The sequence below is a fragment of the Galeopterus variegatus genome, unplaced genomic scaffold (assembly GCF_000696425.1).
Source record: "Galeopterus variegatus unplaced genomic scaffold, G_variegatus-3.0.2 Scaffold2030, whole genome shotgun sequence".
Classification (NCBI taxonomy): Eukaryota; Metazoa; Chordata; class Mammalia; order Dermoptera; family Cynocephalidae; genus Galeopterus; species Galeopterus variegatus.
This window is the reverse complement of record NW_007728141.1, coordinates 381,303-397,252: the sequence shown is the minus strand read 5'-3', so window position 1 is coordinate 397,252 and position 15,950 is coordinate 381,303. Positions and strand designations below refer to the sequence as shown.

The 15,950-nt window shown below is 37.5% G+C and overlaps 1 protein-coding gene across 1 annotated transcript in view; it reads left to right on the top strand.

Moving 5' to 3' along the window:
* The window catches only part of PLCB1 (phospholipase C, beta 1 (phosphoinositide-specific)), a 283,385-nt gene that overhangs the window by 71,933 nt on the left and 195,502 nt on the right, over positions 1–15,950 (top strand). Inside the window, 1 exon segment of the mRNA XM_008580123.1 lies at positions 11,444–11,590. Within this exon segment, the coding sequence (XP_008578345.1) occupies positions 11,444–11,590 (147 nt within the window).

Sequence of the window (15,950 nt, the reverse complement as noted above, 5' to 3'; positions counted from 1 at the left end):
TACTTGTATAATCACTACCCAGATCAATTTTAGGACATTTCTTTCTTTTTTTAATGGAAGTGGTTATTTTATTTTATTTTATTTTTCCTTTTTATCTTTTTTCGTGACCAGCAACGGATCGCAACCCTCAGTGTCGCGCCCGTACCGGACCGGGACTGGCAACGGGATCGCAACCCTCGGTGTTGCTCCCGCACTTCACTCAGCCAGTGAGCGGGAACCGGTCTGTATGTGGGATCCGAACCCTCGGCGGGAGCACCGCCGCACTCCCAAGCGGCGCACTATAGCAGTGCGCCACCGGGCTGGCCCCAGTTTGCCCATCTTGACTATGTGATGATTCTATGTGGATTCACAGGCCATTTGTATCCCAAGGCAAAATTTGTATACATTTCTCTGTGCTGCAGGGCTTTGAAGATGTTACTTGCATGTGTTTTTGACTGTTTTTTTTTTTATTATTTGTTTATTTGGTTTTTGGGTTTTTTTGAGCTAATCTGCATATTTTTTGCAAAACCTACAAAACAATGTCACCTCTTCTGTTTAGCATTCCTCTCGTCCTCATGTTGGTATAAGAAGTTTTCTACTGTGTTCTATTTTTCTTCCTAAAAGTCAAACTCATAGGCTGGAAAATAAAAATGATAGAGGGTGCCTTTAAATCATTTGCAGAGATTGCAATGTAAATTAAGTCTGGAAAAGAATTTTGGACGTTAATAGACAAATTCAAATCAAAGAGCTAATCCTCACGTCTCTGGCAGATGGGCCATTTGTCTGCAGGAGCTCAGCTTTTAACAGAAAGATTAAAGTAACACATTTTAGAGAGATAAGTAAATCACGGAAAAACTCTTCCTTGGTCACATTCAGGGCTATTTTTAGGACTAATGCAGGGTGCCCAGATTGAAGCCAACTGCCAAGGTGGCAAGTCTCTCTCCTCTCAATGGTCCCTGTCCCTGGTCCAGGCCAGTTCTCGGAGAGTTATGTGGATAAATATCATCAATCACACCCGTCACCACCTGTCTTTTCATTTGTCCACGCATGGGCTTCAGATCCAGCTTTCATACTATGCACCCCTAAGCCCTCAGACAATCTGCTTACCTCTCTACACTTCAATGTACTCAACCGGAAATGGGAATGGAAAAGAATCTCTCTCATATGATTTCTGTGCCTGGCATGTGGTCAGTGCTTAGTAATAGTAGCTCCTGTTGCTGTTATTGTTATTATTGTTATTATTATTATTTATCTTCTTCTATTACTAGACAATGTGTGGTGTCTTCTACAGCAGCACAGCATAGTGGTTAATGACATGCAATACAGAGCTTGACTGCCTGAGTTCAAATCCCATCTTATCCACATATGAGTTGTGCAGTCTTGAATGAGCTACCTGCCTCAAGTTTCCCACCTACAAAATAGTCATAAATATAGTTCCCACTTACACAGTTACTATGAGGATGAGATGAGCTAATATTTGCATATACAGTAATAAGCAGCATATAAAAGCTTATTAAATAATATACTGGAAATAGATTAAATTCATGCAACTCTTCAAAGGCTCTCTCTCGTTTTCTCCCTTGTGCTTTGAAGTCAGAATTCATTATTTTCTTTAAAAAGTACTGTGTGTGTAAACACGGCCAGCCACATTTGCTTTCCTTGAACCTCCACGGCACTTTTTCTTTAGCACTTCGCTGTGGCTGCCTTACAGCTGCTTTCAGGATAGCTCAGGAACAGTTCCCTGTCAGTTCTTTGATCCTACGAAGGGGTCATTTCCTAGGTAACAACCATCCCAGTAAAAAATGCATACCCAGCAGGAAAGAGGCTGACTGGGGGACTCTCCAGGCACCTTAATGATATGCCATGAATTTTATTTAGAGATTAACTTTCCACCATACTCCATGTACCTTTTCCTCTGCTGGAGCATGAGGCTCATATAAAGTATGAGAGAGGGTGGTGTTAAGGACTCACCACTGGGCTCAGAAATGTCAATACAAATGAGGAGCATCAGCTTGTGTTACTTGACCCAATTGAAAGTCACATTCATAAGTATCTGGGTAGAAGGTGAGGGTCCATCAATTTATTTTAGAAATACTCTTTACTTGTAAATTTTATAGGAGATTCTACCAGGGCTGAACAAAGGAATCTAAGAAAAGAGGGTATTGATGGAGCAGAAAGCTTGTTATGCACAATGTAATGAAATACAATCAACTCTTCTACCATTTATGGATTGACTTGCCCTATTCTGAATTATCCTAGTCCCCCTCTTCTGGTCTATGTCAATGGCTTTGGACGTTTAATGCTGTCTGATCAGCACTTCTTCCAGGGGCTAGGAAAAAGTACAAAGTAAAGATAAAAGTTTCCGTCTCTCTAGGATTCTTGGTTGGAACTCGGTTCCCCAAGTCCTCCCTGTCCTTCTGCAAGCACACATTGACCTTCACGGCACCATCGATCAATGCCCGTGAGCTGTCATTGCCTTTCTTTGATATTTTTGTCTTAGTCCTTCCTTTGCAGTGTCATTTACAGCTGAACTCAGAATTGCCATTTTTATTTCTCTATGGTACAATTTAGTTCGAGAGATTTTGTTGCCAAGGTGAAACACAAAACCACTTATGATATGTATTAATGCACACATGTTAATATTAGTGGAACCAAATAATCATTCTTTCAATGAATGTTTATTAAACACTTATGAGTCAGGCACCATTCTGAGTTCTGAAGATCAGCAGTAAACTAAGGAAACCCTGCCAGCTAAGTACCTGCTGCCTCTCTTTGCTGAAGGCTTTCTTTGACTGGGAAAGGAACTACAAAGCTTCCTTCCACAGGACGTCAACCTTGTCTGGTTTGATGGACAAGAAAGCCTTGATATAAGTGTGCTCTTAGGACCAAGCAGAGGATGAACCTACTGTTTAGCTCTCCCTTCTCTGCCATCCCTCCCTTCCCCAGGGCCAAAGGTAGAATGTTTTGTTGCTGCCTGTTTTGGAAGAGTAAGAGGGACTCGGGAAGTGTAAGGGAGGAAATATCTCAACTTTTACTCCCAACAGTGCCAGGATTGAATATACAATTTATTTCAATACATTAGAATTTAGTTCTAGAAGTCTTCTTAATTTTTTTTTAGATTTCATTGGATAATTTCTCCAGCTGTGTTTTGGACTCAAATTGCAACTTTACATGAGAGACTTAAGAAATAGAATTACAAATCTGGACATAATTTTTTGATGGTTGAATGAAGTCATGAGGGACACATCCCATGACCACTATGAGGGGAGTTGGACAACTTACCAGCATCAAAAAAAAAAAAAAAAAAAAAAAAAAAAAAAGATTGGCTTGGCCCAGTTATCACTCCTTTAGAAATTCAGGGAGTTCAGGGCTGTTTACACACACTACTGGGGTTGACAAGAGAAGAAAAGGGGTCCAAGCACCTATGCACCTGGTAAGTACCCTAGAATTCAGGCTGCCTCTTTGACTTTGATTACACTCTACTTGGGAGAAGATATAGCAATCCTGCCTGACAAATTATCCATGCACTGTCATGTGGGGTGAGACACTAGTTACTGAATACTTTTTATTAGAAAGATATAAATAAAACAAAGCCAGGGAACCCCACAGTAAATTCCTGATCAGTCAAAGCAAAAGACTTCCAGTTCCTCCCATCTGATTCAATTTTACCTAAAAACGCTAGGAGCAAAGATAAAGAATGTGAAATCTGACTTTTTAAACTTAAAGAACAAAAATATCTGCAAAATCGTATAATGGAAAAACCATGGAAGTTCAGGATAAATATGGTGGATTGAACATATTCATCTAATTAAACTCTCTTGAACCACACTAAAACTGCATTAAAAGAGATATTTTTAATGGCATATCTGGCAAGAGTGAGAGACAATAAGAGACAACAGTTTCATAATTTAGGCAGCTGTCTGTATGTTTACAGCTCTAACAGAACTGAGAAACTGATCATAGATCAGCCATGTGAAAAGCTGGGAACCAATCACAGGTATTCCATAATGACCTTAAAAGTCTCAGGAATTGAAGATGTTAGATTCCTCTGGAAGTGATATTGGAGGTGAGGCATAAAATAAGGAGGATTGATTGACAGTTGTTTAAGGAATAGTTAGAACTCCCATCTGAGAAAGACTATGGGTTTCCTCGCTGGAGACAGGAAAACAGACGGACTGAGGATGACAGGAGGCAGAGAGGAAGGCAGGGCTACTACTTTGAAAGCAAAGAGATAAAGTGGTCATAAGCATACTAAATGCTAAGACCTCCAGCCTTCCTCCCCCATTTGAGTCTGGAATGCTGGCATCCAGGACTTTAGTCTCCTGGCAAGAGAACCGGCAGAAATTATCTCATGACTCTGATCAGCCCAGGAAGAAAGACCTAATCCAACATTAGGATTATTCCTAAGGAAACAAAGACCAATCCCTCTACACTGATGCCTTATCAACTGTAATACTATACAAGGCCACCAAATGCATTCAAAAATCCAATCAGCTTTTTAATCTTTCAGGTTGAAATATGAACAGATAATTAAAAGTCATTTTAAAATGAGGAAAACTTCTTTTAAAAAACTAGAAATAAGCAAGAAAAAAGTAACTTTGTAGGAACAATGACTGGTGAGAAGAATCTTTAAATATACATATATTATTAATATCCATAGAAAAAAAATAACTAAATATTTACCTACTTGAAAAAAGAGCAGAATTCTATTTTTTTAAGTGTTGGAGAACATAAATTGGCTTTTAGACATTAAGAAGGGGGTAGCAGAAACAAAACACTCAAAGAAGATTTGGAAATGAACTTAAGAAAATCTCCCAGAGAGTAGAACAAAGAAATTAAAAAGAAAAATTAGAGAGAAATATGTAAAAATTTAAAATCTGGCCAAATAATATTCTAGAAAGAGATAACAGAGGAAATTATCATAGAAATAATTTGTGGAATTTTTCCCAAACAGGACAGTATCTTTCAAACTGAAAGGTCTCAAAGGGTCCTCAACACAGGAGATAAAGACAAACCCACACCAAAGCACATCATTGTGAAATTTTAAGGAACTGGTACCAAATATCATAGATGTGTCCAGAGGGACAAAAACAAACAAACAGGACACTTACATATTTTTAGTATGGTGAATCAGAAAGTATTTTAACCTGTCAACCACTACTGTAGAAGCTAAAAGACAAAGAAGCAAAACCTCCCACAAAAGTCTAAAAGAAAAAAATTTCCCAAGCCAGAATACTATACCCAGCTAAACTATCAAACAAGTGTGCAAGTGTAATGAAGCCACTTTTAGACATACAGGCCTCTAGAAATTTAACACTTATGAATGCTTTCTCAGGAAGCTACTGAAAAATGTGCTCCAGCTAAAATATAAACGCTAACCATGATAGGGGAAGAAAAGGTATACAAAAAATTAAAAAGGTTTAGTACAGAATAGAAGTTAAGGAAATAAAAATTGATCAATCTGGATTGGAGCAAGTCAGAAGTCTCCAAGAAGGACTTCTTCAAAAGAATGTAACTTGGGAGAACACTCCTAGTGTTTAAACATATTGCAAAAAGGTTTCAATAATTGGTGTGCAGTTTGGAGTTCGATTAGAGATATGTGCAGAGAAATTAAGTAAATGACAAAACAAGTCTATTATTAACTACAAGGAAAATAAAAAAATATACATGAAAAGAAAAATAATTACTAGGTTACTATATGACTCAGCCCTGAATAGAATACATAGTCATAATATAAGCATCTACCTAATGTTTACAATATAACTATCTCAGAATGATGGAAAGAAAGTGTATATGTGCTGTGGGAGTAGAAATAAGAAAAAAATATCTTCATCTTCCATGGTGGGAAGTCAAAAAATAGTAATACAAACATATTATTTTGAGACATAGAAATAAATGCCAGAAGCATCAGCTAACAGATTTGACAATATTTGCTTCTAATCAAGGGGGAATGAGAGAGCTATTTTCTACCAACTAGCTCCCTCATTTCACCTTGATTTGCCCCAGTAAAAGTAGGGCTGGATAGCAGTTATAGAAATAACTGATATAAATAAATATAAGTAAGTAATTTATAGTTCCAAATTTAGAAAACAGCCTCTTGCTTCTGGACCATGCTGTTTTCTCCATAGTCATCTTCTGCAGTAATATCTGTGCAACAAGAGCAAATCTCACAGGTGGTTTCTCAGCTGCAACTTATGACTCCACTCACTTGCCACATTCAGACACTTCCTATTCCTTCCTTCCAAACTCAGCTCATCAGCAATCAACTTGGCCAATTCTCTTCCATCTTCGGCCAGCCACGGACAGCAGAATGGTGAAAGAGAAAGTGGAGCAGAACCAAACCAAAAAGAGTTGGTCCTCAGAAAGTATTCCTGAAATTTACATCCCCAAGAATCCAAAAGTCTCCTATGTGGCCAACATGAATTTAGTGTGTTTGTTTACTGACTGGGCATGTGGAATTCAATTCCAAACTTGTCAGCTACATGTGCATGGCACGAAATGAATAGAAACCTGAACCTGATTCATCAAAAGGAATCAAATTGGAATTTTATGTGCCGTGTTTTTGAGTTCTCAAAGGGCAAGGCTCTGATGGACACATCCTTGGTTATTCTCAACCTCTGGCACATAGTGGTGGATCCTCAATAAAAGTGTATTCATTGATAACCAGCAAGGAGTGCCCCAGCTCCAGGGTGAGTTCAAGACATCTTGCTCTTCCTGGAGAGACTTGAGATGCATCTTTTCCCAGATGCCTGGTACAAGCAGGGTCAACCCGGAAGGTTCTGTTAAAAGTAGGTATTTAGAAGCCAATAGTTAACAGGGTCATGACCTGAGAAGATGGGAGAATTGGTCCAAAAAGATCTTCTAGACAATTCTTCTGTTCTATTCTCTACAGCTCCCTTTTGTGGACACAGATCCTCTTCATTCTTAATTGTCCTTGAGGCCCAGAGGATGGCCCCAGGTTTAGAAAGGGCATCAGAGTAGCTCATACCCCAGTAAACACTCGGGGACCTGTTCATGTGCTTGTAAGCATGAACTACATCCAGCTGAGTTTCACTGGATACACTGCAAAGTTGTAAGGCATGATTTTAAAACATCTTTGGATGGTATTATGTCACAGCAGAATTTTGAACTTGTCTTCCTGACAAGTTCAAGATGTCTTCCTGACATCTTCAGGAGGGCACCAGTACAGTCTCAGTCATTGTCCACCCCAGGGGAAGGAGAGAGACAGAAGGAGGCAGAAGAACACTTGATGGCCATGGCATTTTTGCAAAGCCATGTGACATTTGAGAGTTTCCTTGCAGCAAAGATTGCTGAAAATTGACGAGACAAATAAATGGCCACTGGGGACCATCATTTTGTCATGCCACTTTCCTCTCATGCCTCTTTGAAGATGGTTCCTCCCCATTAAAGTCAGATCCTTTTCCCATTAGCAACACCAATTTCCTTTTTCATTGAACACCAGAACTTCTTTTGAACAGAAAAGCTTCTGTTTTGTTTTTTCCCTTTCTTGAGGGATTTACATTTTTCTTACTTTGGCTCGAAATGGTTCAAACAATATATATGCTTACAGACCTTTAGGGGCCATTAATAAGTGACATGTCCCAATTGGAAGCATACTGATCTTTTATTAAGAAAATACATATATGTGAGGGACTTCATTTTTAGCCTTTGGGAACTGGACTTATTCCTATGAACTCTACTTCTTTTCCTGTTGATTTTACTTCAGTAAATTGTAGCATAGCTTTTCATTGTGGTCTGATATTTCATACTCTTGTTCTAATATGGGACATTTGGTTTTAGTTTAGCTAGTAATAATGCTTAGTCTATTAGCCTGCTTGAGTTTATAGAATTTTAGAGCTAGAGGAGACTTAAGTGTTCATAGAGTTTGCTCATGTTGTTAAGGAATCTGTCCCTGACCATTACTGCTTGCAGGAGTAGAAGCTGAATTTCTTGTGCTGTTACTAATTTGTTTAGAAAAGCAGTGTGTTTCTCTTATCTTAATTCTCAGGGTTTTTCATTCTTCTATGTACCTCAGTGGACCAGAAAAAAAATTGTCAGCAATTTTTTCACCAACGGTGCAGGTTTGATAGAAAAGGACCAGTGCATTTAAGTCACCAACAGCAGCAATATTCAAGCTATAGGTTATAAGGAACAAAGGAAAATCCTCTGAGAATCTGTTTTTTGTCCCCAAGTCTTTACTAGTCAGAACTACATTTTAGGCTAATTCATTATTCCAGAACATCTGCATTTTTGCAAATGAACACCTGACCCCTTAGCTGACACTGTCTAGATTACAAACTGACTACTCCTTATCCTTGCTTTTTCATTGGCTTTTCTTGACTTTAACATATCGCTGCCTAGTCATTTGATGCATCAAAAATCTTGAGCATTTGCTCCTTTTGTTAGCAAGGCAACCAACATTTGGGGGATAAAAAATTGATCCCTAGTGTCTGCTAACCTACATTCTGCAATCATATTCTGTCTGAACTGATCTCCAAACTCATTCATTGTTCTTATGGTTCTTTTTTAAATTTATTTTATTAGCATATTCGTTGTTACAAATCATACTTATTCTTTATGCCTCTTATCCAATCTCTCCCCTTTTCCCTCCCTCCTCTTCTTCCTTCCTTGTCCTGCCTTCTCCTTTCCTCTTCCCCTCCCCCTCCCTCTGCCCAATGACCATAGATTTGTTCTCTCCATCTGATAGATTAATGTTCCTCTGTTGGTTTGTTGCCTAGATGGTCTGTCCAGTACTGAGACAGGTGTGATCAAGTCCTCCCCTATTATCATAAATCAGATGCTGTTTCTATTACTCTGGAGTGTGCTTTGTGGAGAGAGAGGACCTCTTCTTTTACTTTTGTTCTTAGGTCTCCGCTGGTGCCTCTCCTTGTGTCAATGCAGTTGAGACACTGGCGTGCCATCTGCACAATGGCTGTGACTGCTGCTATAGAGACTAGATAAATCAGATGCTTATCATAAATCAGATGCTGTTTCTATTACTCTGGAGTGTGCTTTGTGGAGAGAGAGGACCTCTTCTTTTACTTTTGTTCTTAGGTCTCCGCTGGTGCCTCTCCTTGTGTCAATGCAGTTGAGACACTGGCGTGCCATCTGCACAATGGCTGTGACTGCTGCTATAGAGACTAGCCGCTTTTGCGGCAATCATGGCAATTGTGGTGGCAATGGTGAGCTCCCCATGTGGAAATTGTGTTTTTGGTGTTGGCAGCTTGCCTAGTTGTGGCTAGGTTTGGCTTCCCATGGCTTTATTTTTTTAATTTTTAATTGTTCTTACTCAAAGTTAGATAAATGCTTTCACTGGGGATTTTTAAATTATTTAATACAATTATAAAATCCTCACAAGCACTGGTGCACCTAACTATTGTGTTTTACTGATTTTAATCTGTGCTCCAAATTATGTTAAAATCTTCTGTTTTCTATGAAATAACAAAGATTACGGTTCAATTGACCTATAGGATATTAACCAGCTTTGTACTCAATTTAGCAATATCTGTCTAGGTTTTTGTTTGTTTGTTTGTTGTATTTGGTGTGGTTTTGCTTACAAAAGAAAACACATACCTATACACATATGTATATATCTCAGTATCTCATAGCCTCCTTTGAACTGGCATTGTTGTCTTCCTAGTTTCCTCATTAATGAATTAAATAAAACTTTGATACACATTCTTTGGAATGTTCTAAATGATATTTTGACCTTATATATAGTGTGTATACCCTCACTTTTCTGTACTGCACTCATGACAGATATCAAAATTAATCACAAGCGTGGTTCAGAATCTTTCTCAACACAAAGGCTCAGAAGGCACTAACAATAAAGGCCTAGAACTAGAGTTAAAGTTAAAATTCACTTCTCATCCCCACACTATTGGCATGTGGGTTTTTTTTCGTTTTCTTTTGTTTTTTAAAATCAGTTTTAAAAATTGCTGATCAGACCAAAGGATGTTTATTTCTGCAAGATAGCAGTTAGAAACTGACAGCCTCAGGTCAACCCCAGCACAATTGTGTTAAGTCACACATTTTATTGCTGCAATGTGCAAGCCTTTAGAAGGAGCATACACTTGCCCCAGGACTCCCCTAGTATGCACATTCTTGCAGCAATCATATCACTTTCCTTTCCTGGTCCTTGAAGACACTTACATTTACTGCCTGTCCTCTAAGGAACAGCTGTAGTTAGAGACTGAGTTGTATGAAATTGCCATTTATATAGGTTAAAAACACCAAATATTAGTGATTTCATGTGATTTGACCTAATCAGAAAACAATAATCACACAAAATTATGCTGTCCTTGGTGATCTTCTGGTTTCAAAACAATTTACTATTTTGAATCACAATAATCATCTAAAAGAAATGGTGATTTAACACCTTCTGTGCACAAAGTGTCATGGTTGACTCCAGGAAGGACAGAGATGTAAATGCACACAGCTTTGGAGGCGCTCATGCCTGGCCTTGCAAGGGTGAATGGTCTTACTTTCTATTAGATTATAAGCTTTTTAAAGGCAAAGGCTGTGTTTTACTATGCTTTATTTTTCTGTGTACTTAGTATATGGCAGGTGTTCAATAAATCATTGTTGTTGTTAAGATTGAAAAGACAAATTGGTAGTGAAACAAAATAATTAAGATGGCTCTCTCTGTGAATCTATAAAGACAATTATGATAAAGATAAAGAATTATCTCAGTAATTGTATCAAAACATCAAGTTGTACTCATTAAATATGTACAAATTTTGTTTGTCAATTATGCCTCAATAAAGTTGAAGAAAAGAATTATCTCAATATTTACTATTAGTCACCTCAGAAAGGTTACAACAAACGAAAAATTTCTAAGTGGAATCTGAGTAAACTGAAGTGTGAGTCATATTTCTTCCATTTGAAGTAAAATATTCTAAATAAAAAATTTTAAGGCTTTTTTATGAGTATTTGATTTTTCATTCCTAGGAAAGATTCATTTGTGGCCCTCTTTATTTTCTGTTTCAGAGAGAATGATCATTATTTGAAAACATATTCACTTTATTTTAAACAATAAAGCCACTTGCACATAATCTTTTACTATAAAAGTAACATAATTATAATAGAAAATTTGGGAAGTTACCCAAGTTCTATGACCCAGAGATAAGCACTGATAACATTTTAGTGTCCATTCATAAAGTTACTACCTATTCTTATATTTGAAAACAGGAGATTGTTGTTTAGCTATTTCAGTCCTCTGAAAAGTCAGTGGGAATCAGGTAAGTGCATTTTTTTCTGTTATCTGTGGCATCTGAAGATAATTGTAATGACACTGCATAATCCTAGACTATTGTTTGTCCATATTAAAATGCAGTTGTGGCTGTTGTCTTTTACTTGGATGCTACTAGAGTTTTCTGGGGAAAATAAAAACTAAAGCAATATGATACCAGCAACCCACGAAAAGAATACATTTTCATTCTTCTTAACTCTCCGTTTCCTCCAGGACAGATATCCGTGGATGGATTTATGCGTTACCTGAGTGGAGAAGAAAATGGAGTCGTTTCACCTGAGAAACTGGATTTGAATGAAGACATGTCTCAGCCGCTTTCTCACTATTTCATTAATTCCTCGCACAACACCTACCTCACAGGTATGCATGCATAGTTCTTTGTTACTTTAGCTGCTCTAACCACATCTTATTAGCCTATACTTTCTCTTGTTCTCAAATGAGAGTATATTTTCTTCTATTTCCCGAGACGTGCCTCTGAGAACTCTGGGTTCCATCCCCAAAGTCTCCACCCATAGGCAGTCATGTCCGTATGTCTGGGAAGCAATATCATTTCTTCACAACCTAAGTTTTCAAGTCTTCTAAAATGTTTCCATATCTGATATCTTCACACCAGTGTCATAGGTGTGACACTTAACTGATTCTTCAGTGAACTTCAACCCATTTACAACTCTACCTAGTTCTCTGTGCTGTGTTTCTCTACAGGAGAGCTCTGAAGCCCTTAAGAATTTCTGCTGAAGGTGAATTGCTTTTTGTTCAAGGCGGAACAGGGCTGTGGACAAAAACAAATTGACCTCTGCATGACAACTTATACTTCATTGTAAATATTATAATAAAGTAGGAAAAGACAATAATGTTTCCTAATGTGAGCCTAAATTGAGCATTGCCATGGTTTTTGGTAGATCGTTAAATAGAAAAACATTAAAATATATATACACACATACATATATATACACATATATATTACCTCACCATAGTTTAGAATTAAAATTTTAATAAATACAGATTGTAATAAGCCAAAAATATTTTTATAATCAAAATACATTTCTTCCAGAATACTTTTCATATGGCAGATCTCTAATCACAAGCATTAAAAAATCTTTGTAGAAAGGCTGTTAAATTTAATTTTTTTACTGCTGGTAAAAAAAATTGTTTTAATTTAAAAAAAGTAAAGAAAAAACATTTTAAAAACCATATTACTCTCCTGCTTCACATAATTCATCATCCAAACATATATAGGATAGCCAGATTTATCACACACAACACAACTAAAGTCTGGGTTCTTATTCAGTATCCATGTGCTGTAGGTTCTCTCTAGGCCTTGGGGATGGTTTTATCTTTTACTTTTTTTTTTTTTTTTTTGTGGTGGCTGGCCAGTACAGCAATCGAACCCCAGACCTTGATTTTACCAGCACTACACTCTAACCAACTGAGTTAACTGGCCAGCCCCTTTGGGTGGTTTTGATGTGCTCATGGCTCATTGTCCACGGGTGTGTGGTGTATGTGTCAGGGTAGACCAGCAGTCATATGCACATACAAACAAGGGAGATCCAGGTGCTGGATAAGCTATGGGAGTGTCCAAGAAAATTTCACAGGGTTCAGTCACCTGACAACTAAGCAGGTCTTTCTTTAGAATTCCTTTAGGAAATCCATTCCCTCCCAGGTCAAAAGCATGGTGGGTTGGTATCGAGTCCAGCAATGGCCTGGTATCCTACACTAGATGAAAAAGAGCTGAGAATAGAAATGTCTTAAACAGAGATAGCAATGTAGCCTCCAGACAGCCAGAACAGACTATCTCAGAATGATTCCATATAATATGAGACCATCTAGTCAGAATCATATACAGATAGTCCTTGACGATGATTTAGGATTTTTTCACCTTCACAATGTTGTGAAAGTGATACACATTCATTAGAAACCGTACTTCAAATTTTGAGATATTCAACATTTTATTACAAAATGGACTTTGTTTTAGATGCTTTTGCTCAACTGTAAGCTAATGTAAATGTTCTGGTCATATTTAAGGTAGGCTAGACTGAGCTCTCATGTTTGGTGGGTTCATTGTATTGCATTTTAGACTAATCATATTTTCAATTTATGGAGGGTTTATCAGGATGTAACCCCACTGTAAGTCAGGGGCATCTGTAGTGTAAGTTTTACAGTCAGTTGAACTGCAACTTACATGTTCTTCATGAAAGTTGCAAGGCTCGCAGGCCACTTGTCTGTTTTGTTTTAACTGGCATTACCCATGCACTGAGAAAGATTCATGCCACAAAACTAACTATGTTTGTGTTTGGCTCATCCTTAACCCTATTCTAGTCATCTCTTGCTGCATAACAAATCATTCCAAAACTCAGTGGCATAAAATAGCCAACATTTTATTTTGATTCATATTTTGTGGGTCAGAAATTCAGACAATGAATAGAGAGGATAGCTTGTCTCTACACCATGGTGTCTTAGGTCTCAGCTGGGAAGTGAATGGGGAGTGGGGAGGATGCAAACAGCAGGTGCTGAAATCATACTGAGGCTTCTCCAACATGTCCAGCACCTAGGCTAGGATGCCCACGCAGCTGGGCTCAGTTAGGTCTATTGACCTAATTGACTACAAGAGGCCTCACCACATAGCTTGGGCTTCCTCACAGCATGGCAGCCAGAGTGTAAGGTGGACTTCTTACATGGCAGCTCAGGGCTACAAGAACAAGCATCCCAGAGAAAAAGGAGAAAGCTTAAATGCCTTTTTGCACTTAACTTCTGAAGCTCGTAGGGTCACTTCTTTATTTATCCAGTCATAAATTTACCCAGATTCGAAGAGAAGGGACATAGACCACAGCTCTCAATGAAGAGTGTCAAAGAATTTTCAGTCTTGCTTTAAAACCACTACAGGTTCCATAAGTTCAAGAGGAGAGGGTCTTCATAGCCCACTTATTCAGTTCCCTAGGCCTACTATGAAAATTTTGCCTCTCCCAAGTGCAAAAGCCTTTGTAAAGGATGTTTTTTACTTTTTAAGGTTCTTATTCTTATTTGGTGCCACTAAACTATTTGACAATCTGGTAAGACCTATGAACCCTTCTCAGAATGTCAAATTCATAAAATAAAGTACCCAGGATTAAAGAGGAAATAAGTTGCATAGAAATATTTTTATCAAACATTAAAAAGCAAATTTATGGTAATATATCTTTTTTATTAACACATTTAAAATGAGTATAAGCAATATCTTGTGATATTTGCAACAACTGTAATATGATGTGAAATTATCTGTGATTTCTACTGATAACAAAGTCACAGATTCTGCTCCTATTCCTGTGACTCGTGACCTAGATTCATAACTGAAGAGAATGTTAAATTTTGTGTAGAGGTTAAAATTAAAGATGCAATCTTTTTCTCATCCAAGTTCAAGGAGGTCTGTGGAACATCAAGTTGAGTCTAGATCTTTGACTTGATAGGATCCAAAGAAGTATATAACATGATACAACCTTGCATTTGTTATATACTTAGGACCATAGGGCTCTTAAAAATACTTAAATGTATGTCCAGTTGAAGTTTGGATATTGTGTGTGGTTTTGTCTCCCTGGAAGTCACAATGTAGAGTAATTTTATCAATAATCCTTTTAGGTCCAAAATGCCTTCCAACTGACATATTTATATTCATTACTTTCTATATTATTTTTCATATAATAAATGAGTTAACTATACCCAAATTGTTGAATGACAAAATTGATTGGAAATACTATCTATTCTTTTCACCTTCTTTTGGAATATATTATTTTTTCTCTTTCTGCATGTAATTATAGACTTATGGTTTTAAGATTTTATGTGTGTTTATTCAATCACAGCCATTATTGCGCTTTGTGCTTTTGATACACAAATTGTCTCAACTTTGGTCAGTGGATGACCTTTTTAGGCTGGTATCTGTGTCCTCTTGATGTGACCCATTGATCTTTGAAAACGTCCCTACTTTCTGACATTTAAAGTCCTTCCAGCTTCACCTTATTCCTTTCTTTCAAAGACATGGAATCAAACTTTTCCTCAATGAGCTCTTTTTGATGGGAGGAAAAAACAAAAAAGTATGAGTAACAGCAATTTGGACCCTGTACTATAGAAGGTTGTTTGTGGACAGTTTCAGTGAATGAAATAAGAAAATATAATTTTTTTTTCTTTTTAAGGCATGAGTCCACATAGATATTTTCACTACTATCTTCCAACTTAAATTCTTGATTCTATAGCTGTGCTTCCTTTTGCAATCTTGATACATAACAAATTATACATAATTATTCACTTGCGTTACTGACAATATAGTAATAGTTCTAAGAAAATTGTTCAATATTAATACAACTAATAAAACTACCAAAATAGCTCAAATTTTTCTCTACAGTTTTTTTTAATTGCATTTCACTAAGGATTTTCAGTCAAATTAATTTCTTCTGTGGTAGCTCATATGCCCTCCCCCTGTGTAACTTGGTGTATTAGTCCATTTTCTCTTGCTGATATCAGAATACCTGAAACTGGGTAATTTGTAAGAAAATGAAATGTATTACATACAGTTTTGGAGGCTTGGAAGTCCAAGGTCCAGGCAGCACATCTGGTGAGGGCCTTCTTGGTGGGAGCTCTCTGCAGAGTCCCATGGTGATGCATGTGTCACATATCAAGAGTGATAAGAGCTTTTTCATGTGCTCTCCTTGTAAAGCCATCACTCCACACCCATGGTTACCCATTAGCCTATTAA